At 61.1% G+C, this 26059-nt stretch overlaps 1 protein-coding gene and 1 long non-coding RNA gene across 6 annotated transcripts in view; one reads left to right on the top strand and one right to left on the bottom strand.

The window, feature by feature from the left end:
- Positions 1–283: 283 nt before the first annotated feature.
- STK40 (serine/threonine kinase 40) overlaps positions 284–26059 on the bottom strand; it is a 40002-nt gene continuing 14226 nt past the window's right edge. For 4 of the 5 annotated variants that reach the window (XM_038557903.1, XM_038557900.1, XM_038557902.1 and 1 more), the window contains exons 2-11: positions 18204–18323; positions 16587–16672; positions 16070–16213; positions 13825–14052; positions 12976–13028; positions 7384–7499; positions 3900–4044; positions 3680–3799; positions 3238–3322; positions 284–2317 (exon numbers count right to left, since the gene is read on the bottom strand). In XM_038557903.1, coding sequence (XP_038413831.1) covers positions 2099–2317; positions 3238–3322; positions 3680–3799; positions 3900–4044; positions 7384–7499; positions 12976–13028; positions 13825–14052; positions 16070–16213; positions 16587–16672; positions 18204–18315 — 1308 coding nt within the window. In that variant the 5' untranslated portion in view covers positions 18316–18323 and the 3' untranslated portion in view covers positions 284–2098. Of the gene's footprint in view, positions 2318–3237; positions 3323–3679; positions 3800–3899; positions 4045–7383; positions 7500–12975; positions 13029–13824; positions 14053–16069; positions 16214–16586; positions 16673–18203; positions 18324–19681; positions 19827–26059 lie in introns of those variants that run through there. The other variant, XM_038557901.1, reaches the window with a different exon arrangement.
- LOC119869319 lies at positions 23293–25425 on the top strand. Its single transcript, XR_005370171.1, has 2 exons — positions 23293–24917; positions 25264–25425. It is a non-coding gene; the product is annotated as an uncharacterized LOC119869319 (long non-coding RNA).

The raw sequence follows: 26059 nt of genomic DNA, 5'->3' as shown, positions 1-26059 counted from the left end.
AGGTTCGGCTTGCAGGGAGAGGGGGGCGACACGCTGGCGGCTCCGGTGCCTCCCATGGGCAGGGCTGGCTCAGCGGCCACGTGGGAGGCCCCCTGGGGGTGCGGGGTGTGGGGAGGGAGGTGCGCTAACGGGTTAGGGGCCTGCTGGGTAGGTGTGGTCCCTCCCCCGGGTGGGGGGCTGGGGGGCTCCCAGGGGGCAGAGGCTGAGCTGCAGGAAGCCTGTCCTGCGGGCAGGGGCAGGACGGGGACACACAGAGAGAAGGGCAGGAAGAGGCCACACGGGCTCCAGGTCAGGAGTTTTATTGCTGACATGCAGGAAGAGTCCCCATGTAGTACAAAAATAGGTCTTTATACAAACTTTTTTGTGACTTTTTGTTTCGTTTTGTTTCTTTACAACAGGACCTCTCAGTGTGACACCCGGTGAGGACAGGCCCGACCTCCTTTTTTGCTTTGCCGCAGGCGTAGGGTCAGAGCGGGCCGATGTGGGGCGCAGTGCCTGAGCCCACAGACCCCCCGCGCGGACCCCCGAGGGTATTGCTCTGAGAAGGAGGGGGAAGGCCGCCCATGGCCGCGGGGCGGGCACAGCTGAGACCTCAGGGAGGACAGCGGGCTGAGCCCCGGCCACACTGTGCTTTACTCCCTCGGGAGACTTCTTTTTGAAATAAATATAGAAAAGAGGACACCCCGGCCCCCGCGGCCCGGCACCCCGGCTCCCCGCGGCCGCCACTGCTGCCAGGCCGCGTGTGGTGCTCCGGACAGTGAGCGCTGGGCTCAGGCGGGCTCCCGCGGCCCCACTGAGGCAGAGGCATGAGGCGCCCACGTGCTGGGATGGGGGCACGGGGAGGAAGGGGCATGGGCGGCCCTGCTACTGCTGGCAAGAGGTGGCCCCATTTTTTCAGATGGGGAAACTGAGGCACAAGGAGGTTTGGGAACTTGCCCAAGTCACTCACAGTGAGTCAGCTTTTGGGGAGGGGGCAGCTCGCACTCTGGGAAACTAGGTCACACAGGCCTCGGTCGCCTCCCCACCGGGGAGCAAGGACAGACGGGAAGGGGCTGAGGGCCCAGGGCTGCCTGGAGGGGAACACAGCCTCTCCAGGGGGGCCGGGGGGTCTGCTCGGCACCGGGTAAGGCCAAGTCCAGTGAGGGAGGGGGGCGGGGAGCGCATTCTGGTGAGAACAGTGTTTCTGGCAAGACCGGCATCCACTTCAAAATCTCGGCTCGAAAAGGGCAGCGGGGCTGTTCTCAAGCCAGGAGTCCTCCCCGCCAGCCCCGCGGCCCCGAGGAAGGGCCCTGGCCGGGCTCTGGCGGTGGGGACCCCACATCCACGAGGCGGCAAGAATGGGGGGGGTGGCCCAGCCTTCGGTGAAACCGGGGCGCCCCGCAGCCTCCACCCCCGCCGCCCCTCAGGCACCCCTTTCACATCTTTGTCAACATCACCTCGGTACCGCGGCGTGGGGTGCAGAAAGAAACCAGGGTTAATGCGAGGGGACAGCACCTCAGAGAAGCCCCTGAGATGGGAGAAGGAGAGCCAGGTCTAGGAGGGCCTCCCCATCACCAGAGGCAGGGGGGCCTGGTGCTCTGGAGCTGGGGGGCCCGATGTGGGCGCTGGGGGCAGGGGGTGGCCGCGGGCCCAGCCACCTGGAGATGGGGAGAAGTTGGCTTCAGTACAAAAATAAATATATTTGAATTCTGCTTAAGATGAGGTGAAGTCTTCCAAAGCTCAGACTGCGGGGGGCGCGAGGAGGCCCCTGGGGCTGGGGGCGGGGCAGGGTCCTTCGGGGCCAGCAGGCGGCCGGTCAGCTTATCGGTGAGCGCCCCAGCGGCCGGGCCCTCCTCCCGCTTGGGCCAGAGACCGCGGGGTAAAGCCGGAGGTAGATTAAAACGTCATGATTAAAAGCAGATTAGTTATCTAGGCTTCTCAGATTAAAAAACCAAACAATCAAGCAATCATTACCCAAGTAGCTTCGTGGTACGTCCGCTGACCCCGCGTGTGACCTGCGCTGTCCCTGCGCTGTCCCTGCCCCGGCCGTCGGGGGTGAGGGGGGTGGGGGCCGCTACCTGGGGGCTGGAGGAGGTGGCGGGCGGCCCGGGCGATGGGGCTACTTGCGCAGGTAGCGCTGCGCCAGGATGGCCGCATCCAAGGGGTTCATGGGCTGCGCGTCATGGCCGAGCCGCCGCACGGGGGGCACGCTGCCCAACTGCCGCTTGGGCCCCCAGCTCCGGGCCTCGTGCACTGAGCTCTTCTCCTCGGCCAGCAGCAGCTGCTGCCGCATGTAGTTCTCAAACTCGTACTGGGAGCACTCCTCCGTCACCTTCGCCTGGGGGGGAGGGGGGAGGACACAGAGGGGGAGGGGAGGAGGGAGAGAAGAGGGGAAGGGGGAAGGGAAGGAGAGGAGAAGGAAAGGAGGGAGGGGGAGGGGAAGGAGGAGAGGAAGGAGGGTGGGGGAAGGAGAGACAAGAGGGGGAGGGGAGGGAAGAGCAGGGAACCAGTGTTAGGTGATAGGTGGGTGGGCGGGCTCTAGAGGCCAGTGGCCCAGAGCGAGGACCCCAGCCCCCCAGCCCCCCAGCCAGCAGGGACCTAGTGCGGGCTGCTCTGCTGACCACAGGCCTGGGATGGCGCGCACCCCCCTCCTGAGCACTGGCTCCGAGGGTGTTCGCAGGACCTGGAAGCCTTGGCTCCCTGGGCAGGGAGGGGGGGCAGTCATCTCCCCTGGGCCGGGGCAGGGTGGAGGCTGTGGCAAGCAGACCAGGGAGCTGGCGCAGGCGTGCTCACCGTGGGGCAGCAGGCCTGGGTGCTGACCTGGGAACGTGGGGGCACCTCCCTGAACCTGTCTCCTAGCGAATGGAGGCTGCGAGCTGTGGGGTGGTGGGGGCCCCCCCGGGGGCCTCCTGCTCCCACCTGCCCCGGGCTGGGGAGGCGGTCCCTCCAGCCTCCTCCCAGTCGCAGAAGCCCTGCCCTCCAGGGGGCGCCCTGAGATCACCTGCCAGCGGCTGCCCCCACCCTAGGCCGGCACTTTCTCCCGGGCAGGGAGCAAGAAACGAGAGAAAACTGGGAGAAAATGAATCATCTGGAAAAGGACGAGCAGAAAGGCTGAAAGCGCCCCAGTGAGTCAGAGGCAGGGCGAGGTGGCTGTTAAGAGGCCAGGCCAAGGCAGGAAGCGGCAGCTGGGAGGGGGCCCCCCAGCACCCCCAGGCCCCCTCAGCACCCCAAGCCCCCAGTCCAGCCGCCCCTACTCACCTCCTGGGAGCTGTCGGCGCTGCTCATCTGGTCGTCGATGTCGGGAACCACCTGCAGAGGCCCGCTCAGTGACGACAAGGACTGCCTGCGGGGAGGCGGAGAGTCAGGCCACCCCAGGCCCCGGACAGGAGCCCCAGGACAGGAGCCCCGCGCCGCCCTGGGGTCCAGCAAGCCCCCTCCTGACAGGAATGACTTAGTTTTCTCATCTGATGATGGGGACGTTTCTACCTCGCGGGCTATGGTGAGAGAATGCCAGCCCCACCGTGGGCATTGACTGGCATGCGCGGTGCGCGACCCTGAGTTCTCACCATCTCGCCCGTGGAGAAACCTGGGAATTGGAGTCTGTCTGGCAAAGGAAGAGCCGAACCCCAGACCGCTTCCTGGGTGGGATGGGCGCGGGCGGGACCCAGCCTTCCACCCAGCCCGGCACCCGCCCACTCACCACGACGCGATGATGGCGCTGAGGGCCTCCAGGACGTCGGCGGCGGCCAGGCGCTGCTGGGGGTCGAGGACCAGCAGTTTCCGGATGAGACACACGGTGTTCTCGGAAACCCGGCCGTCCCTGAGGCGGGAGAGGCACGGGCTCAGGGGCTGCGGGCTCTCCCTGGCCCCCCTGCCCGCCCCCCTCTGCTGCGTCCGTCCCTGCGGGGAGCGGGACTCACTCGGGGATGGTGTACTCGGCCGCCTTGATCTTGCGGAAGAGCTCCTGCGGGATGCTGTCGTAGAAAGGGAACTGGCCGTAGAGCATGGTGAAGAGCACCACGCCCAGGGCCCACATGTCGCTTGGCTTGCCCCGGTACGGCCGGCCTGTGGGGCGCATGGACACACACACTCAGCGGGCCGGGAAGAGCGAGGCCCCGGGGTCCCCTCGGCTGCCTGCCCACGGGACCCCGTGCCTTGTCCCCCTGCCCCACTTCCGCCCAGGATGACGCCCCACCACGGAGGGACCTTGGCCCCTGGAGGACCCATGGAGGATCCATGAAGGAGAAGGGTCCTTGGCCTCGTGCAGGTCGGCCACCCGCACACCAGCCCTGCTCCGCCACACGTGAGCCCTGCGCACTGGGCCTATGCTTGTGGCCCCAGCGGCTGGCAGGCAGCTCGTGGAGCCGGTGCCAGGAGCGTGTACGGAACTGAAGAGCTAACCGGCTCTGGAACACTCAGCCACCCCTGCCCCTGTCACTGTCCCCTTGCCCCCAGGGCCTCAGCCCAGTCTCTGCTGCCTCGCGTCTCCCCTACTGGAGGGAAGTTCTCAGAAGCAGGTGCCTCTCTGCTGGGCACCCTGCCGGGCTGGGGCGGCCTGGCCTCAGTATTTGCAGCAGGAAGGACCACCCATGGCCGACACCCTGCGCTAGTTTCCTCCCCTGCAGATCGGAGGGCAGCGTGCATGTAGCCAGGCGGCCGCGCTGGGACAGCACCCATGTCGTTACGTGCCCACCCAACTCCAATTAGATCCTTTCTGTTTTTCTGAAATGAGGCACAGGGATGGGAGTTGTCCAGGGCCGCATGGCTGAGTGGGGCAGCCCCGCTCCTCCCACCCCCAGGGCACCGTCCCTCTATCCATTTGTACTAGGGCTCCTCGGGCACGCCAGCCCCTGCCCAACCCATTCCCACAAGCAAAGTGGAGCAGCTCAGCCCCTTCGAAGTTGCCCGCCCGGCCGGCCCCCGAGCCACAGGTGTCTGGCCTGGCAGCAGACGCAGCAGCGGCCAGGTCCCAGGATGTGACCCATGCGTGTGGGGCAGATGCTGCTGGGCACCAGGCAGGGCCTGGACACCAGGATCCCTCCTGTGGGCCCCAAAGCCGCCTGGGTGACCCCAAAGCCCTTGGGGTGGGGGTGCCTGTTCTAAAGGGCTCTCCAGGCCCACTGGAGGTCAAGCTGCTTGACCAGTGGGTGTGCACAGCACACGGGCGTGGACGTTTTGCTACAGGCCTTAGCCGGTGCTTCCAAAAGGTGTCTCGGGCCGCCTTCACCTAGCCTACGACGTCCTCTGTGACATGGGGCCGGGACGTTGACCTCACAGGGCTGCTTGGGGCGAGAGCTGCCTTTTGCCCCGGCTGGTACAACAGGCCATGTTGTGCAGCTGACCCCACGGGCAGCCCTGCTCTCCTGGACCCTGCTCTACCACGTGGGGTCATCAACAGAGCCCAGGGGGTTCCTGCCGAGATGCCCGGGACAGACCAGGGGCCACGTCCTGCAGCCTGAGCCCCAGGACGCCTGCCCCGACCTGGATGGGGGATGAACAGCCCCCTCTAGCAGATAAGCCCCCCGGGACCTCAGCCTGCGCAGGCCATCCCGCCTGAGTGCTTCGAGCCTTCCTTTCCGCACCAGTAATGCCAGCTAGCTAATTAGCCAGACAGCAGGTCAAAGGCCTTTCCAACCCACAGGACCTCATGAAGCGGAGGCTGTTACCATCCCTGTTTTATAGATGTGAAACTGCAGGCCCAGAGAAGTCACTAACTTTTTCGAGGACACGGTTATTAAGCAGACTATAAACTCTATGCGGGCAAGGTCCTGTTTGCCTTTCACGGCTCCACCCCGACACCTGAGGCTGTGCTTGGCGCATAGGATGACCAAAGTGGCAGACCTTGGCTCAGAGCCCACACAGCGGGACTTGTCATTAATCATCCCGCTGCAACCTCGTAACCATGTGGGGAGGCAGCCACGCGTCTGCTGTTAACCCGTGAGGCAGTGGGTTCCTCTGTTTCAGCCTCTAAGACTGGCCTGAGTCTGGAGGAGCCAGAGACAGGCCACAGGCAGCAGCAGGAAGAGCACAGGGAGGCTCCCCGAGCCTGGCGTCCCGAGGCGCCTGACCAGAGCCAGCCTGGGCAACCCCAGCTCGCACAGTCATGGGCCCCACCCACAGGCCTGGGCTGGGGGAGGAGCCTCTGTCACCCACAGGGATGCTTTGGGGAGTATGTGGAGGGGTTCCTGGCTGGGCTGGTCCCTGGGGAGCTGGGGTGCAGCCCTGGCACCTGGATCCCTCTCGCAGAGGCCACAGTGACTCCAGTCCTGGGGAGTGGCCCCACCTCAAGGGGTGGCAAAGGCGCTGGTGAGTGACCGCAGCCTGCTCCCCCCGGGGCTGTGCTGCCTCTGTGCGCAGGGGTGCAGAAGTACATGCTGGGGATGGTGGCAGATGTAAAGCCCTCGGCCCCCTAAGGATCAGGACAGAAATACCCAATTTGGCAAAAGACACAGGGAGAGGAAAAAGCATCCTGGGGAACTGCCGGAACATGGGCTTGGGCGGGAGGCGGCCTGGGCTGAGCCTTTGTTCTCAGGTTTACTATCAGTTAGGACTTTGGGGTTTTGTTGTTATTTTATAAAAGATTTTATTTATTTATTTGAGAGAGAGTGAGCAAGTGTGGGGAGGGGGTCGGGAGAGAGGGAGAGGGAGAAGCAGGCCTATGCGGGACTCGATCCCAGGACCCTGGGATCATGACCTGGGCCGAAGGCAGATGCTTAACCACTGAGCCACCCCGGTGTCCTCACCTATGGTGAGAGATTTGATCTGTCCCAGCCTTGCTTTGCTCACTTGCACCCAAGGGACTTCAGGTCTACCTCAAGGGTGTCCCGCGCTCTGTCCAGAGCGGGGACTCGGCATGAGCATCCCTGGGTGAGCTGTACAGCTGCTCCCCCCACCTCACCGTCAGCCCGCCGCCTGTGGAGGTGGCTACGTCTGTCTGCCTGTTCACTGCTGTATTCGAAGCGCCTAGAACAGGGCCTTCTACACGGTAGCCCTTGATAAATCCAGGCAGGAGGGAGGGAAGAGACGTTCTCAACGGCGCTTCCCTGGGCCTTGCTGGCCTGGCCGCTGCCCACCCTGTGGCTCCCCTGCACCAGGCTCCCTCCTCCAGCGCCCAGCCTGGCCACACCCTTGTCCAGGCCTTATCTGTCCTGCCAATCACAGCTCAAATGTCACTTCCTCAGGAAAGTCCTTCAAGTGCCCATTGTTCACACTCACAGAAATACTGTCAGAGAGGCCCAGCCCGCACCGGTGTGAGGAGGACCTCCGTTCCCCAAAAGACCCCAGATTCTGCACACAGAGGGACGGCGCTGGTCTGGACCAGCCCTGCAGCCCCGTACCCAGGCCAGGCCTGCCCCGGACACGCTCCGCCCAGCAAGTGAACTGCTGGGGGCCCGCCGCACCTACCGCTCAGCACGTCTGGGCTGATGTAGGCGGGGCTCCCCCTCTGGTCCTTCAGAAGGTCCCCCTCGCTCACGAGATGCTTCCCGAGGCAGAAGTTGGTGATGGTTATCCGATGCGTCCTGGGGGGGGGTTGGGGAGAGAATGAACAAACCGCGCGTCTGCACCCGCGGGCGCCCAGCTGCCCCCCATCTTGCCCAGGGAGCAAAGGGATCACCCCCACTTCCCTTTCTGCTCCCCGGCTCCCGTTGCCTGCCCCGTGGCTGATGCTGGCCACCCTCGGCTGCCACCACCCTTGGTTGCTGCCTGCTGAGCTGTCCCCTCAGCACCTGGGGTCGGAGGAACCTCAGTCACTCAAGAGGGGCTCCCGGAACCTGCCGTCCTGGCTGAGCCTCGGGGCCACGGCTTAGAACGCAGAACAACGTGCAGAGATTTCCCAAAACCACCTCGCAGAACACCTATGTTTGGAATGACCAGAGACCTAGCTCGGCCCCTCCCTGACCTACAAGGAAAGTCAGCCCAGCAGGGCTCCAGGGCCCACACGTGGGAGTCGCTTTTGTCCCCCTCGGCCGATGGCTTTGGCCATCACCCTCGTTGCTGGTAGGCAGCGCCCTGGACTAGAAACGAACGCTTAGGGCACCTAGCGGGTGCGGACCCTGCCCTCCGTGTCTGATGCAGGCTGTCCGCATTCGAGGGCGGCTTTCTGACGGCCCTGTTTTCACAGTGATGGGTTCAGGGACAGAGAAATGGAGGGACTCGCTCAGGGCCCCACAGCCAGTGAGCAGGATCTAGGCTCGGTCAGTGCCCAGCCCCTGAAGGTCCCTTCGGCTCCAGCGAGGCCAACTCCACCCTGCGCTTCAGACTCTCCTGGCCCAGGAGGCCAGAGACTCCCCCATCTGAGAGTCACAGTGCACGTGGCTTAGGGATCCGATCCTTTCATGCAGCTCACAACGTGCACAAGAGGAAGCAGCCCAGGGTGGATGCCTTACTCCACACCGGACGGGGTGGGCGGCAGGGGGCAAGGCCCCCTGGGGAGGGCGGGGGCCACCCACCAGGCTGTGTGTCATGTCGGCTGGTGTCAGCTGGCCAGGCAGAGAAGCAGGAGGATGGCGGGAAGGCAGCCCCTCGAAGAGCCTCCCACCGCCTCCCCTGGCTGAGGCGCAGGGTGAAGAGGGGGTCGGCTCGGCGGCGTGGGCTGCGGGGCCAAGCGTGGAATTCCCCAGGAGCCGTGACCAACGGGCTCCGCGAGCCCGTCAGCTATGTCGGGGAATTCTGCTGGCAGAGGGCTTGGTGCGAAACAAAGGTTAGTCTGTCCTGTGCACTCCGAACGGAAACTCGACTGGCTCTGCACACAGGCCTGCCCTGTCAGATGCCAGTCTGCCCGGTGGCCCCAGGGCAGTGGGGGCCTGAGCGGGCAGGCAAGGGGCCTGGCCGAGGACAGCATGGCGAGAAGCCACGCTCCGGCTCCGAGCCGCCCGGATCACCACCCTGAGTGTGGGACTGCGCATCTGCAAGGCCCCACCGGGTGGAGGCACGGCACCCTCGGCGCCCTCCCCATCTCCCCACCTCGGACGGCTGCCACAGCTGGCAGGGTGTCCCGCGGCACTTCCCGGGGCGCAGGACGCTGGCAGGGGACGGTCACGGCGGGGTCCCGTGGGCTGGGGACTTGGATCCAGCCCACGGGATCCAAGTTCCAGACCCAGCTTGGCCATCCCTTGGCCTGTGACCGCGGGCACCTTTTTAAATCTCTTATTAAACCTGTTTCCCCATCTGTCAGACAGAGAATATCAGCACTCAACTCCTGGGACTGTGTGAGGACGTGACAGGAAGATGACCCCAGGGAAGGCAGGGCCGGGTCCTGGCGACTGGTGACTGATGGCTAACCCCACACCAGGGGGCGGGGAGTGGGAGTCCCCAGGAAACCCCATTGAGGGTGGTGGCCACAGGCCCCAGAGCATGCAGCGTGGGCTCTGCTTCCCTCCCGTCAGCTGTACTGCCGGCCTTGTGGTCCAGGGCACTGTGTGTGGCCAGGCGGTGGGGCCTGGGTGGTGGGGCCTGGATGGTGGGGCTTGGGCGGCAGGGCCTGGGCGGCAGGGCCTGGGCGGCAGGGCCTGGGTGGCAGGGCCAGGGCAGTGGGGCCTGGGTGGCGGGGCCGGGGGAGCAGGGCTGGGGCAGTAGGGCCTGGGCAGTAGGGTCTGGGCGGCAGGGCCTAGGCAGTGGGGCCTGGACAGTGGGGCCTGGGCGGCGGGGCCGGGGGAGCGGGACTGGGGCAGTAGGGCCTGGGTGGCGGGGCCGGGGCAGTGGGGCCTGGGTGGCAGGGCCTGGGCGCCGGGGCCAAGGACCCTGGATGCTGTCCCACAGGAAACCCACACGGTCAGCTCCAACACCTCCCAAAGCTTGGCTCCACTCCCCTGCCCAGCCACTACCCCCCAAGTCGGTGGTGGCGCCCAGAGCCCCGGGAGCCCCAGACCCCCCGGGCTGGTCCTGGCGGCAGGGGGCAAGGGCAGCGGGGGTGAAGGGAGGTGGCTCTGTGTCAGCACGATCCGCTCCGCATGAGTCACTGGTTAGTTATGGCCCTTTGGGCGACCAGCATTTTTCTCCTTTTCTAGGAACTTGGTATGCAACTTGCTTACCCAAAAAGAAAGAAGGAAGGAGAAAGAACCCACAGGAGACCTCACATAACCCCAACAGGGTATTTCACATTTTAACCCTTGCCATTTCTCCCCAGCAGGGCGAACTCCAGGAGAGCGGCCTTGCAGACACACCTCCGTGTGTCCTCCCGGGCCGCTCCGTTCCCCAAGGGGCAGAGGCAGCCCTGCAGCTGGACTCGGGCCGGCCCGGTGGGCAGGCGGGGGCTGGAGTGCCGCCAGGCAGGCCTCCACCTCTGCAGGGGTGCAAGCGCGGAGGGAGGGGGTGTGACGCGGTGTGACGTGGGCAGCGGGGCCTGTGCCCCCACCTGGAGCACCTGGGAGTCATGCGAAAGGAGTCAGAACCTCCGTCTATCCCAAGACCCAAGAGAGGGGATCATCCAATGAGAGGCCATGCAGCGAGACACGGGGGTTGAGTGGGGTTCTGGTGTTCCTCAATCCGAGAAACACCTCCGTGGGCACACCCGCAGACACACGGAAATGCACAGGCAGACCCCGGAGCTGCGGGAGAGACACTGTCGTTATTCAAGAGCCGTCTGACTTCCCGACTCTACTACCAGAGCAGGGTGGCCTGCAGGAGTGAGGGGAGCAGCCCCGCCACGGGCACCCGGAGGCCTGGGGTCCTTCTGGGGTCAGCGGCGCACAGGTGCGCTCCCACAGCCACCGTCAGGCTGCTCCGCGCGGAAGGCTGGAGAGGACCTGGGCTCCGCAGCCAGATGAGCTGAGGTGGTCCAAAAATAGGCCCTGCCGACCAGAGCAGGATGGTCCCGGGCCAACGTCCCACAGGAGGCCAGGGAAGACGGCAGGCTCTCAGAGCAGGCAGGGGCACAGAGCTGTAGCTCGGAGCTGCAGCCGAGGCCCTCTGCACCCCTGGGTGCACCCCTGGGGCCCTCACCTGCCACCCAACCCCCACAGGCCTCGTCTCCCAGGAAGCGGGCCACGGGCCTAGCAGCACGGGGCACACGTGGGTGGGCCCAGCCTCGGGGGCGGTTCCACATCTCAGGCCACTGTCTGCAGGGAGGCTTAATCGCCTCCACTGCCCCGAGGAGACGCAATCTCGGGGAAGCCCTGGCTTCTGCAGCAGTCCCTCAATATGCTGCAGCCCCTCGATTCGCAGCAGCCCCTCAATACGCGGCAGCCCCTCAATACGCGGAGGAGCCAGCCAACCAGCACACGCTCTAGTCAATTCCCCCAGCCTCCAGGGAAATGAGGGTGCTGGGCTCTGAGCCGGGTCTAACCCCAACTCCTGCTCCTGCCCGGCCTCCCCAGCTCCCTCCCTTGGCCTCAAGGGTTGACAGCCCTGAACTCTGGCTTCCTTCCCTCCTCCCCGTGGAGCAGGACAGGGTCAGGTTTTCAGGGCTTCACTTTCTCCAGCTGGCAAATCTTGACTCACCCTTCAGGGAACTGACTCAGACGGCCAGTCTCTGCCCTCACCCGCGGGCCCCCAGCCAGGGCTTTCTGGTCGGCACCCCGTCGCACAGGGGCTCTGGGAGACTGTGTCCACGGCACGGGTGCCAGGTGGTGTTGGCAGGAGGGCGGGGATGGGCTGAGCTGCTGGGTGGGGTGGCACCCTCCCCCTGGCATCTCAGGCTGGCCCCCCACACCCTCCCCAGGGCCTAGCTCCCTGCAGCTGCTTCTCCTCCCAGGCCCCTCTTGAGCTGGTGCCACATCATGGAGCAAGTCACTACCATGCCACTTCTACCGTGAGATGGGGGCCTGCCCTCCGCGAGGCCTCGGAGCCACTTCTACACCTGGAGGCGAGGGGCTGGCAAGGGTGAGCTGGCCAGGGACGGGGGTTGGCGGCGAGCCCGTCCCAGCTCTGTATCCTAGGGTCGTGGGGGTGCCTGCTGGCTGTCCTGGGCCCTCTCCCCTGAGGGGGGTGACCTGACTGTCCGAGGGTGCTAGGGTGAGCCGCCCAGAGCCCCTCCAAGATCGATGCACTGTCTCCCTCGTGTCACACTAATGGCTTCTGACCCCTCGTAGCTGCACCCTTTTCCAGGAAGCCCCCTTAGCCACAGGAAGCTGCCCTGGCCAAGACTACCCCACCCTGGCCCGGGCACAGCCTGCAGTCTGAGGCTGGTTGCAGTGGGGGGCCAGGGCCATGCACCCCGTTTGCCTCAATCTGGGACATGTGAAGGGCCCTCTGGCTCTCAGGTTTCCAGACCGAGGCCCCACTGTGGCTGCCCCACAGCCGCACTTCTCCCTTGGCCCGATCCCACCCTTCTCCCTGACAGCATTTCCTGGTCAACCTTTTCTTTCTTTTTTTCTTTTTTTAAAGATTTTATGTATTTATTTATGAGAGACAGAGAGAGAGAGAGAGAGGCAGAGACACAGGCAGAGGGAGAAGGAGGCTCCATGCAGGGAGCCCGACGTGGGACTTGATCCCAGGACCCTGGGGTCACGCCCTGAGCCCAAGGCAGACGCTCAACCACGGAGCCACCCAGGTGCCCGCCTTGGTCAACCTTCTGCACACACACCTCAGAGTCTGGTTCCTGGAACCCGACCTCTGACGAGGCCTCATTTTGCTCACCCATCATTCCTTCACTCACTGAGCCCCCACCAGACACATCAAATGAGTGGCCCAAGGAGGGTCTCTGGAATCCTTCCCAGAGCTCCCTTTCTGCGGCCTGCGACCTTTAGGAATCCCCTTCTCCTTCTTCTTTTTCTAAGTAGGCTCCTCACCCAGCATGGCACCCGACGTGGAGCATGAACTCATGGCCCTGAGATCACACGCAAGCCGAGCTCAAGAGTCAGACACTCAACTGACAGAGCCACTCAGAAGGCCCTAAGATGCCCCTTGTAAGCAAGCACCTTATTCCCATGCGGCAAAGGGCAGAGGCAGGCATCCCATCCCCCACCCCTGGGATTTCCGGGGGACCTGGGGGCGCTGGGTAGTTGTGGCAGGTAGCCTGTGCCAGCTCCGAGGTTACATCGTTGAAGAGACTCTTACCTTTTATTGAGCACCATGTTTCCAAGCTTCAGGTCCCTGTGCACGATGTTTTTCTGGAAGAGCAACAGGCACATGGTTCGGACCGGGGACGACAGAGCCCGGGTGGGGCCCAACCTGTCACACGTGGGCTCTCCGGGTGTTTGGGAAGGCAGGGAAGACTCTGTCTCGTCGGCTCAGGCCTGGACTGCTCAGCCACCCGAGGCCTCCCCAACCACGGCTAGGGATGGGGCAATAGGTGAGCCCAGGCGGTCTCCGCCCCTCTCGGGGTGGCTTCCCCAGCTTTCTCCCCTCAGGGCAGCAGCTGGTGGGGAAAACCAGTCCTCACTCCCCCTCCAGCAAACATCCTGACAAAGCCACTAGCATCTGCCTGGATCTGCTGTCAGAGAGGAACCGTCACAGCTCTGGTGCTCGAAGAGTACAGGTTCTGCCCAAGGAGTTGCGTGCCCAGAAGAGGCCCTGGCTCTCCTCCCCTGTACCTCGGGGTGCCTGACACCCCAACCCTAGGAGGAGCTCAGAGACAGGCGGGGGCTGCCCCGAGGCCTCACTGTCATCCCCTCTGCTGGGAGGCTACGGGGCAGCCTCTAGACAGCCGGGCAGCTGCCTCCTGGGCCCTGCTGGGCCGCCCGGGCAGCCCTGTGCCTCTGTGGGTGCTCAGGTCACCCAGCCACTTTCCTGCAGGCTGCTGTGGCTGTGCAGCACACCAGGGGAGGTTGCGGGGCCGGAGCTGCTTGCACTGAGCAGCAGCACGAGGGTGGCCTTCCACGGCTGCAGGGCCTGGAGGCCCCTCCGTCACCGGGAGCCAGGATAGGCCAGCCAGCGGCGGAGGACGTGCAGAAGGGCAGACGTCACCTGGTGCAGGGCCTCCACGACGCGCACCACGTCGTAAAAGATGACCACGGTCTCCCGCTCACTGAGCCGCTTCTCCTTGATGACGTAGTGCTGTAGGTTGATCAGGTCGGCAGTCTTGTCGCTGAAGTCGTGGGCACAGAGGCAGTCGAGGACAAGGCAGATGCGCTTCTTCATCTTCTTAACCATCCGGCTGGATTCCGTGTCCTCAACGATTTCACAGGTGCGGTCCTGCGAGGCAGGGGCAGACCAAGGCTTGGCTGGGGCCAGCGGCGCTGGGGGCTCGGGACGCCCCCCCCCACCCAGAGTTGGAGGCCTGGGGCCTGGACCTGGGGTCCACTGCGGAACACCCGGCTTCCTCCGTGCCAGGGCCCAGCCCAGCTGAGGCCTCAGATTAAATGCCTCGTGATCTGGTCCTGATGCACGGGGTTTGGATCGGGGCTGAGCATGAAATGCCAAAGGGACGCCTGAGCCCAGGGTGCGGGTGGCAAGCCCAGGGCTTCCAGTCGTGACCCAGGTCCCGAGATAATAGAAGTCAGGTGTCCCATGGGCCCAAGACAAGTGCTTTCACACAGATGCAGGACCCCTGGGCAGCCGCGAACCGTGGGTCTGTTGGGGTTCAGGCTCCGGCTTGTTCCAGCTGTGGGACAGGGGGCAGTTCACCTCACTTCTCTAAGTCTTTGGTCCCTTGTCCGTCAAAGGGAGCTAGCACCCTCCCTCACAGGCTGTCCAGAGCAGACAGCAACCCGTGCCTGTGCTCAGGATGTGGGTCCTGCCACCAGCATGTGTTGGGCCCATTTTCCTTGCCAAAAAGATATTTCTTTTTCTTTTCTTTCTTTCATTCTTTTTTTTTTCTTTCTTTCTTTCTTTTTTAAGATTTTATTTATTTATTCATGAGAGACACAGAGAGAGAGAGGCAGAGACACAGGCAGAGGGAGGAATAGGCTCAATGCAGGGAGCCTGATGTGGGACTTGATCCCCGGGACTCCAGGATCACGCCCTGGGCCGAAGGCAGGCACTAAACCACTGAGCCACCCAGGGATCCCCATCTTTTTTTTTTTTTTTTTTTTAAGATTTTTAAGAAAGTAATCTCTACACCAAATGTAGGGCCTAAACCTACAACCCCTACTGATGAGCCAGCTCAGGGAGACGCTCAGTGTCATCCCCAGCAGACCGATGCTTGGCTCTGGGGGACTGCGGGGGGCTCTAATCACCCACGTTCTGTTATCCAAGATGATACGGGGGGCGGGGGGCAAGCTCTGGCAGGCATCAGAGATCATGCACTGTGGACTCCCCATCACCCTCGGTGTGGTTTCACGTGGAAGGGAAACACTGATTCTCAGAGTTGGCTCTAATCGCACACCTAACAATAAAGCCCTCGGTAGGGCGTGTGGGGTCGGGGTGGGTTGGGTTGCATTTTGCCTCGATTTTACCCAAGAACTCAAGCTGATGGGCAAGTAAGTGCAATGAGCACGTAGGGACAGCTCGGGCCGCGCACAGGCATGCTCACCCTCCCGAGCCCCCTGCGAGCGAGCAAGGCAGGCATCCGTCACTGCCTCCATTCTACGGATGAGGAACCTAGGGACTGGACGTGACTTGCCCCAGGTCACACAGCCTGAATCTGGGGCCGCCGGCGCTGAACCTCTGTGCCTCCTGAGTGCGGGTCCATCTGGCGAGAGTGGCCCTGGCCAGCGAGTCTAGCTGGGGGCCCCGCGGAAGCTCTGCTGGGGGCCTGAGCGGGAGGCCTCCCGGGCGCCCTGATGCGGGCCTTCCTCATTTCTGGAGACACCAAGTCGGTTCAGCCCCGAGGAGGGCTCTTCGGGCTGGGAGTTATTCACTAGTGCCTTCCCTATGGGACCTGGGAATCCGGGCACACTGGGCAGGAGGCTCGGGGATACTTCTCAACAGCTGGTATACCTGGGCAGGCCGGAGGATGGCTGGCACCCAAACCAGGGATCCACGGGTGGCCCTCAGGGCACGTCCCTCCTCGTCGCCCCTCCCACCCTGGCCTGGCCCACTCCTGACACGGCAGGAAAGGGCCCGGGATTGACATAACGTCATGCTTTCCCCCTTTCTGAGGAAAGTGACCCTGCCAAGAAAGGGGCACTCCCAGCAGGCCGCGAGTGCTACCGCAGGAGAGGCCAGGCCTGACCTCCAGCCCCCCACCCAGGAGGTCCTGGTGCACCCGGCGTGCCGGGCGGGCTGCTGGAGGGACCCACCCCCCGGGGATGGCCCCTCTGCCACTCACCTGGAAGAGCCCGTGGTGGTGAACCACGCCGTCCTGCGTGTGGAGGAGGGAGAGCAGAGAGTACTCGGTGTGTAACAGCATCTTGCCTTGCCTCTCCTCCTGGCTCTCTATTCCTTGGTCCCCCCTCTCCTCAAGGGTGAGGATCTTTAGGGAGGCACACACGCAAAAAGGCCAAAAATCCAAAAAAAAAAAAAAAAAATCCTGACTTTACAAAGCTGACTAGAACAGGATGAGCCGGGGCGGCGGGGGTGGGGTTGGGGGGGTGCTCAGGTCTGGTACATGACACCTGCACGCACACTCGCACGGGCACGCACAATGTGCAGGGCTTTTCTCAACGTGACAGCAGTGTGACTCTCGCTCATCGAGCTCTCGAAATCAGGCGTGTTCGCAGCGAGACTGCGTGAGCCCGAGTGAGCACTTCCCGGGAAGAAATGCTGCTACTTTGGTTTGCAGGTGGTGTGGGTGTGAAGCTGGGGAGGGGAGAGCAGCCAGCGGCCACCCAGGGCGCCTCACTCACCTTCAGCTGATAGAAGTCATCCGTGCCGTCCTTCCTCGCCAAACACTGCACGATGCTGGGCACCGGGGAGTTGCCCAGGCGAGGGCCTACGGCACACAGAGCTGGGCTCACTTCTACCCCCCCGCGTCTCGTGGACCACGTGGTCTTTCTGCACCCCCCACAGCAGCTCACGGCCACCAAGCTGCCCCCGCCCCCAGGTCTCCCGGGAGATCCCCACAGTCTCCCCTCCAAACATGGAGGAGTGTGTGCGACCCCCCGAGGTCCACCTGGCTTCTACGGGCATGTTTCTCAAACATGGGGGTCTCCGACAGGGGTGTGCACCAGCACCTGAGGAGCACGTGTTCACAGAAGGGGGCCCAGCGGCCACCTGGAGCCTGAGTCGGCACCTCCAGGGCGGGGCGGGGGGGCGGGGCGGGGGCGCTACAGCTTTGGTGAGACCCCTCGCAGCGTGGGGTGGCCGCCGGGCCCCCCTTGGACAGGCCGGGGAGCTTCTGTACTTCAGAGATGTCCATGCTCCTTTTCCCTTGCCAGCGTCCCACCCAGGGCTCAGAGCAGAAGTCACGTGAGGTCACTGTGTCACTTCACCGTGCGTCACTGCTCTTAACATACAGCCAAGGGCCGGTAGGACTTGGTTCCTGCCCACCTCCCTGGTTACGTGTCGTGTCCCCCCCCCCCCCCCCCGCCCCGTGGCCATGCTCCAGCCACACAGGGCACCTGCGTACTAACTTGGGAAGCGCTTTCCTGCCTCTGGGCCTTCGCCTTTGCACTTCCTTCTGTGTGGAATGCTTTTCCCCTGCATTCCCCACGGCTGGCTGCTCTGCAGCTGTCAGCCCAAACCTCCGTCCTCGGACAGGCCTTCCTGGTCTCACATGGTCTTGTTTACCTCCTTCAAGGCCCTTACGGCCCTGTTGGTGACCGTGTGCGTTGTTTACCCTGTTCCTTTCCCCCAATAGCCTCTTAAGTTCTCTGCGGGCAGTTCTGGTCTTTCTTGTCCACGGCTGCGCCCCTAGCGAACAGCCTAGGCCCGGCGCATGGCCGATGCCACCCTGTGTCCCTGAGTCTGAGACGCCGCCTCAGGGCGAAATTCACACTGGGTCTCCGGCTGATGGAAGGGTCAGGGTCCTCAGAGCCCACTTCACCCCTGCACCCTGAGCACAGCAACCCTGGTTCCTGGGGCCTCCAAGGCCTACGGCTCTTGTGGACCACAGGGCACACCCAACTCCACAGGACTTCTGTGCCTTATATAAGAAGTCTGGAGGGCCGCACCAGATGCCGGGTGGAATGAACTGTGCCCTCCAAGGATGGCCAGAGGAGTGCCTTGGATGATGGGCCGTGGGTTCTGATGCAGCTCGTGTGCCTCCCCTGTGCGCCATGGGGGGCGGGTGCAAACGGGGTGCTCTGGGGGAAGAAACAGCCTAGCTCTTGGCTGGAGCTGGTCGGGACTGGGGAGGCTACAGCAACAACGGCAACTCGGGCGCAGCAGGACCTTGAGGCTCCAGGTCCCCCACGGGCACAGCGGGACCACACTCAGAGCAGCAGGGCTCGGGCCGCCCCACGCTGGGGGCTGTGGCACTCCCCCTGCACCTGCCCCCCGCGCCCCAGCCCCCCGAGGCTTACCCAGGATGAACGGTCCAGCTCTCTTTGCATTATTTCCGGAAATGCCACCTCCTAGAGCCTTGGCCCTGGCCGACGTTTCCCCAGCTCCTCTGTCCGATGCTCTCCGCTTCATTCTCAGCTCTAGACAAGAAGAGGAGGCCTCCTCACTAAGCAAGGCAGCGAGTTTCCCCACGCGAACCCAGCCTGCGAGCCTCTGACTTGGGGATGCGTCACACAGCTGCGGCTGCTGTTCTCCGCCTGCCCCCCTCCCAGAGGAGCATCAAAGGTTCCCAGTGACAAAGAGCCACAGCTCCTTTCCTGGCATTAATCAGGGGCTCGGGGTGGGGGGGGCGTCCTTCCAGGCAGCATATACTGGCTACCGAGGTGGGCAGCCAGCCTGCGTTAATGGGGCCAGTCAAAGGCAGAGGGGACGACGCTGCTTTGTGCAGAAGCAAACTGGGGTCCCCAACGGACCACCCCAGAGACAGAGGAGACATGGCCCGGAAGCTGTTCCCAACACGAGGCCTTCCCCCGAAGTACCTGCAGCTGCGTGGCCTGAAGTAGTGAATCCTGGGCCCTGTATGCCCCCACTGATCCCTGGGGCGCTGCGGGGAGGGGGCCGGGGACTTGCCTGCCCCCCGAGTGGGAGCGGATGGCTGCCTGAGGGTCTTCTCCCTCAAACTCCCCTAATGAACACCCATAAAGTGTCAGTGGGGTGGCGGATTTACTTTCTCTTCCCTTTCTCCTATTTTCAACTTTTTCTTTAATTACTTTGAAAGAAGACACATTGTACATTTAAGAGCCGGTGAAAGGATGCTGATGGAGGTCACTGAGTGCCTGGGTCTCCCCGGAAATCCCTGTCCCCTCCAGGGTTAAGATAAAAGATGGACACAGAAGCCAGATTCTAGAACATAACCTCTGGATGTGGAGTAAATACGACAAGAGAGTTGCTCCTTTCAGCTGCCTACAATTCAGGGCTCGCGGAGGCTGTGTCCTGGATGTGGGGCAGGGACACGGAGGGACACAGAGGAGATCCACACAGGGAAGGCAGAGGGCCACGGGCTGCCAGGGGAAGGCCAGCTGCCCAGCCCTGAGGAGGGCCCTTGGGCTTCAGGCAGCTCAAGGAAAACTTCCCCGAGGAGGGGATGGTGGTGTGGGCCGGGGGAGGGGCAGGCCACTCCAGGCAGGAGGACCTGCTGAGCGAACCCGTCACAGGGAAGCAAAGGCACGTCACAGGGAAGCAAAGGCACGTAAGCAACAATCTCCAAGGACTTTGTGTTGCTGGTGGGAACAGCACGAAGCAGGGAGGGGTGGCAAGACGTGACCCAGAGGGAGGGACAAGGGTGGGATCTAGGGGACCTGATGGCCAAGTTAGGAGTGTAGCTTGGGGACACTGAACCATAAACTTCTATAATTCTTTTTCTTTGTACAGAAGTAACTAGCATTCCCTGCAGTAACATTAGAAAATGCAGATAAGCAAAAATAAGAACACAAGGTACCCATAATCTCAGCATCCAGATGTAGTCACTGTTAACATTCGGGCAGGCTTTCCTGTATGTTTACGTGTGCACGCTTCTAGTGTTCATTATTACAAACATTTGGACCACACTGTGATACCATTTTGTAAGCTTCCTTTTCTCCCACCTAAAATACATGATGAGGGTGAATTTTACGGTAGGGGAAATATATCTCAGTAAGGCTGTAAAAAAAAAAAATCATTAACATCCCATCCCTACATAACAGTATCCTGCAACATCACCTGAAATACCTACGCAGTCTCCCTGGTAAGAACAGATCATGATTTAATGGTCCACACACCTATCAGGGACACCCGGATTTTTTCTTTTTTTCATCCATCCATCCATTCTTTTTTTTTTTTTTAAGTAGGTTCCATGCCCAGTGTGGGGCCCAATATGGGGCTTGAACTCACAGCCCTGAGATCAAGGCCTGAGCTGAGATCAAGAGTTGGATGTTTAACTGACTGAGCCCCCAGGCACCCCTTTTCTATTCTTTATTAACTGTTACTCACAGACATCTTGACATACTTGTCTCCCTTCCTCAGGACAGATTCCAAGAAGGGAACCACCAGGTCAAACAGAACCCACACTTCCAAAGGTATCTGACATACACTGTGAAGCTGCGCTCAGAGAAGCTGTGCCCATTTATAACCCCTCTTCCTCATTTCTAGAAACTGCCAATTGATGGGTAATAAAAAGAATTATTGTGGTTTAAATACTCAATTCCTTCACTATTCATGATGCTGAACTTGTTTCACAGACTTACTGGTTGTATATATTATTTCTCTATGAATTTCCAGTTTATTTATTATTTAAAAAAGATTTTATATATTCATGACACAGAGAGAGGCAGAGACACAGGCAGAGGGAGAAGCAGGCTCCATGCAGGGAGCCCGACGTGGGACTCGATCCCGGATCTCCAGGATCACGCCCTGGGCTGCAGGCGGCGCCAAACCACTGCGCCACCAGGGCTGCCCTCTTTTTCCATTTCTTTACTGCTTTGTATTAGGTCTTACTGATTTTTAGGAACTCTTTACATACTAAAGTTACATAGATAACATAGGATGAAGATTTTCTTAATGTTTTAATATTTTGCTAATTTATTATTATTATTAAATATATTATTATTATTTGGGGGGGGATGGAGGGGCATAGGGAGAGAGAGAGAATTTTAAGCAGGTTCCACACCCAGGATGGAGCCTAACACAGGGCTCCATACAACCCTGAGATCATGACCTGAGCCAGAATCAAGAGTTGGATGCTGAGCAGCCCGGGTGGCTCAGTGGTTTAGTGCTGCCTTCAGCCCAGGGCCTGAGCCTGGAGACCTGGGATCGAGTCCCACATCAGGATCCCTGCATGGACCCTGCTTCTCCCTCTGCCTGTGTCTCTGCCTCTCTCTCTCTCTGTGTCTCTCATGAATAAATGAATAAAATCTTTAAAAAAATAAAATAAAAAAATTAAGAGTTGGATGCTCAACCGACTGAGCCACTGAGATATCCCCCTAATTTTTATTTTTATTTATTTTTTTAAAAATTTTTATTTATTTATTTATGATAGTCACACAGAGAGAGAGAGAGGCAGAGACACATAGGCAGAGGGAGAAGCAGGCTCCATGCACCGGGAGCCTGACGTGGGATTCGATCCCGGATCTCCAGGATCGCGCCCTGGGCCAAAGGCAGGAGCCAAACCGCTGCGCCACCCAGGGATCCCTCCCCCTAATTTTTAAAAAAAATTATTTTTAAAAATAATGTCTACCCCCAAAGTGAGGCTTGAACCCATGACCCCGAGATCAAGAGTCACATGCTCTACTGACTGAGCCAGCCAGACACCCCAACATTTTGCTAATTAAAAAAAGGCTTAAGTGTTTACGTCGTCAAATAGTTCTCTTTTCCTTTAGTTTTGCTGTTATTCCTGGAAGGTCTCCCCTTCCTACTCTGAGACAGGTGCATATTCGCTAGTTAGCTGAAGTCCCCACGGGCTGCCATCCTGGTGCTCATCCTCAGGCCAGGAGATGGGCTCCGGCGGTGACACGGCAAGCAGGAGAGCCGGCCTGGCACACCTCCGTCCCATCTCCCAGGCTCGCCTCTTGTCGAGACCCCATGCGTTCTCAGAGTCGTGGCCCCAAGTTCACCTGAGAGTAACGAGGACCTAGTCCCTCAGTCGGCGTGACAGGCCCCATGACTTCTGCCAAAGGGGCTTACGGCGGAAGCAGTTCAAAGTCATTCATATAAAAGCAGGGAAGAATGAAACTGCTTCTAGACAAATCTTAAGAAGCTGGGCAGCAATGTGTCCAGAACAGCGTTCCCTCCCTTTGCCTGCTTAGCTTCTACTCATCCTTCTCGATTTAAACATCCCCTCCTCAGAGCAGCCTGCCTTGATACCTCTCCCAGCGCTGGGTCCCAGTTACCCTCACTATCATGGAATTTCCACTCATAGCCCTTTCCGTGTTTTGTGACCATGTATTTGTGTGTTCACACGCTTAATGTCTTTCCCCACCACTAGACTAGAAGTCTCACGAGGAAAAAATATCATGTGTCTGAAGCCCCTGCACCCCCAGCTCCTGGCCCAGCAGGTGCTCCAGGAGCGGCTGGACGCCCCCACTCCGGATGGCGGTGTTTCTCACTGGATCGGCAGGCCTGGGCCCCTCCCGACACAGAAGCCAGTTTCTGACCCTGCTCGCCATCTTCCCTGGAGCACTACGCCCCCCTCGTGCTGGTTCCCTGGAGAGCACCACGGAGCCTCCTGCGTGTCTGTGTAGACGCTGCCTGGACGCCTCCGCACAGGCATGGTCTAGACAACAGTTTGTCGGGAGCAGCTGCAGCACAGACAATGAGTGGGCTCGGCCTGACCCCACCCACCCCACTCAGGATTCAGCTCAAGCAAATGGCTCGGGAACTGCTCCAAAATGTAGGCTGACAGAAGGATGGGAGCAGACGGGCAGGGAGAGGGAGAGATGCTGGCAGGGGAAGCGGTAGCGAGGCTGTCTCCCTTCCTGAACACGCAGGGCTGGGGGAGAAAAGGAAGCAGAATGAAGAGGCAGGCCTGGCAAGTGGAAGCTGCTACAGGCTCGCCAGAGGTGTGAGCAGAGACAAATCCCCAGGGGACAGGCCCTCCTGCCCCCCACCCCCTGCTGACGCACACGGAGGGGATGACCCACCCTCAAACCATCCTGGTGGGTCCTCTTCCAGAGACACACCTGCAAGTGGTCCTCTAGTGCTCCCACAGGGGAGGCTGCTTGGAGGGATCCCGGCCTCATGGTGAGACCTGCCAAGGAGAAGGTCTAGGCTACCCTGGTCTAGGAGGCCTTGGGGCCAGGCCCCTCCAGAGACACTGGTCCTCAGGCTGAGGTGGAGGGCCCTGGCCCAGTCTGGCTACAGGGCAGCCGTGTGCCTGGGTGTTTCCTGGGCCTCCGGCTCAGCTCTGCAGGAACTCAGCCATCCTGGCTTGGAAGTCTCTGGAGCTTTAGTCTGTCAACTACTCCGTGTGCTACCCTCCTAAGTCAGCACCAGCTCCCTTAGAACCTGCACTCAAAAAAAAAAAAAAGAACCTGCACTCACCAGGAAGCTCAGTGAGGCAACAATAGGGGTGAAGGGAGGAGGCTAGAACCAGCCTGGCACCCCCCTCCTGCCCCCCCCATCTGCCAGCTGTGGGCCTCCATCCTCAAAGCTGAGGGTTCACTTGCTGGACCCAGCTGGGGAGTGAGTCGGCCTGGGTGCTGGAGGGCCGAAGCTCTGTGACAGCCACCGTGCCTGCCCAGAGGAGGGGGATGCCTACTGTACTGTCAATTTGGGGTTAAGGTCACTTCAACCCAAAGCTGCTGGGCGATAGGAGCCCAGCTTTGCCAGAAGGCAATGAAGGCTGGGCTGTTAGCAACACATAAGTTTCCAAGGCCTGTGATGCCTAATCGCAGGGGTGCAGCGTGGCACGTACAGCACAGCTGGGCAGGAGAGGGCCAGGCAGGACATGGTTCAACATGGTGGACGTACGTCAACCACGGAAGGAGGTGGGCAGCAAAGAGAGATGGTGCTGGGCCCCCAGCCCCACCCCGCCCAGCTCGGCCTTCCCTCCGATCCACCCCCTACAAAGCAGCTGGACCCTGGCCGGACCAAGGAGAGGCTCATAGCTGGCACCCAGGAGTATATCCTCCACAGAGGTACCCGACGCCCCGGGCAAGGACACACATGCGGAGCCAGAGCGAGCCTCCCACCTCCACAGGCACGAGGGGCCGCGATGGAACCAGCCCTCTGTGCAGAAAGTTCTGTACTCAACCCCATCTGGGCTTCCTGCTGCAACCTCCGGGGTCCTGGAGAGGTGGGTGACCCTGCACACGGAACCAGGGAAGGCAGGGGGCAAGGTCAGTCTGCGCAAGGAGCCAGCAGCAGACCCCAGCTCGGTGCGCTGCTTGCTGTGTGTGTCTGCATGCGTACGATGACAGTGGCAGCTGGTAGCCACAACGCGTCAGCAGCTTCCAATGGAGCCAAAGGACTGTGTCTACACTGCAGGGTCAGGCTGAGCCGATAGGGTCAAGATTCAAGCTGGCCCTGTCAGCAGCCCCTGCGCCCACCCCCATGTTTCCTGGCTCTGTCAAGACAAAATAAAACCAACCAACCAACCAACAAAAAGTCCCCAAGTGGTGCAGACTCTGTCTTGTGGACTTTACCTCTGGCCGGGCCTACTGAAGGCAGGGACCCTGCACCTCTGCTCAGCTCACATGCACCTGGAAGTGAGCACGGAGCTCCCCCCATCTCTGGCCTCGACATGAGGGGCCACACGAGTGTTAAGGGTCTGTGTGCCCAGACCCACACCAGACCCCAGGAGGGAGCAAAGAGTCTCGGCTGAGAGGACACTAAGGGAGCACAATGATATGGTTAGAAGAACCGGCCTCGGGCTTCTTCACAGCGCAACACAGACACAACCGTTTGTACGACACTTGGGAGTACAGGAGCAGGGGCCCCCGGCCATCCTGCGCTGGCCCTGTCACCTTCAACCTGAAGGGATCACCATCTTGATCCACATAACCCACGGAAACCTCTGAGTCAGAGCAAGCGTTCTGGAGCAAGCCAGTCCCCGGTTCCAAGGCCAGCACCGTCACTTGGTGGTGATAAGATCTCGGGCAAGTTCCTTGTTCAGCATCTACAGAATACAGAGCACAACACCTACCTTCCGAGGCTGGGCCAAGGATGAAGTAATGACCCACGCAGAGCACCTACCGGCACACGTAAGCACTTGGTAGCTCATGCTACTACCAGCTTAAACACAGCAGCTATTTCTCCTGCCCACAGGGAAGGGGACTGTTACTCACTAGGCACTAACGGGGGGGGGGGGGGGGGGCAGACCAAAGAGGGCACCTGAACTTGCCACTGGGCTCTGGGCCTGGAGGCCAGGGGTCTCTGATGGCCAGCTTCAGCGACAAGCTCGACAAGCTCGGCTCAGTGTGGGGAGGGGAGGCGGCCCAGAGGGCTAGCCAGCCGAGCTGGGGAGGAGGGGAGGAAGGGAGGAGGGGGTGCGGGGCGGCAGGAGAGGGCAGACGCACCCAGCATCTCACGCTCTTGCTCTGCTCACAGGTCTGGGGGAAAGCAGAGGCTGGAGCACCAGCTGGCAGCTACTGACCTGGGCCACAGCGAGGGACTGCCCGGGAGCCCAAGATAAAGACCTGGTGCCTCTAGGCCGGGATGTGCACTTGACAAAATGACTGAATTGTCTAATTAAAGGATCTGTGGAACTCACCGTATCGATAGCTCAATTTTTTTTTTTTTTTAAAAAGCACATTTGGCCTTAACCAAATGGTCCAAGTTACTATCACCAATAACAGAACTGACATCATATTACGCCGGATAGAACACTGACTTACGTTATTTGGCCCCAAGTACAGCCCGACTGTGGTCCTGAGACGAACACAAACTGAGGAACACAAAACAGGCCTGTACCCTTCAAACCAATAGTGACGGATGAAGACTGAGGAGCCAGTCCAGATTAATAGAGATCAAAGACATAAGACAAGCAAATGCCACGTGTGATCGTGGGGTGGGGGAGGCATAACGGATATGGCTGGGCAGCTGACAAAATCTAGATACGGACCATACGGATGTTACACTTCCTGGGTTTGAAAACTGCACTGTGGCTACGTGGGGAGCAGCTGCTTGCTCTTAGGTGACAGGTGCCGAAGGGTTTGGGGGTGAAGGGTCACGATACCTGCAATGGACTCTGAGGTCAGACGGGAGAAAGTGTAAGCTGCTGGGGAGAGCAGCTCCAAGGCCCTGGAGGAGTCACGGATTCAAAGGGACTCCTTGCGGGCGTCAGTGCACAGTGGCAGGATGGGGGGGGCTCATCCTTGTTGGGCGGAGCCAGGCCCGCAGGAAC

Source organism: Canis lupus, chromosome 15 (genome assembly GCF_011100685.1).
Source record: "Canis lupus familiaris isolate Mischka breed German Shepherd chromosome 15, alternate assembly UU_Cfam_GSD_1.0, whole genome shotgun sequence".
NCBI classification, from domain to species: Eukaryota; Metazoa; Chordata; class Mammalia; order Carnivora; family Canidae; genus Canis; species Canis lupus.
Note: the sequence above shows the minus strand (reverse complement) of the source record. Positions and strands in the feature narration are given on the sequence as shown.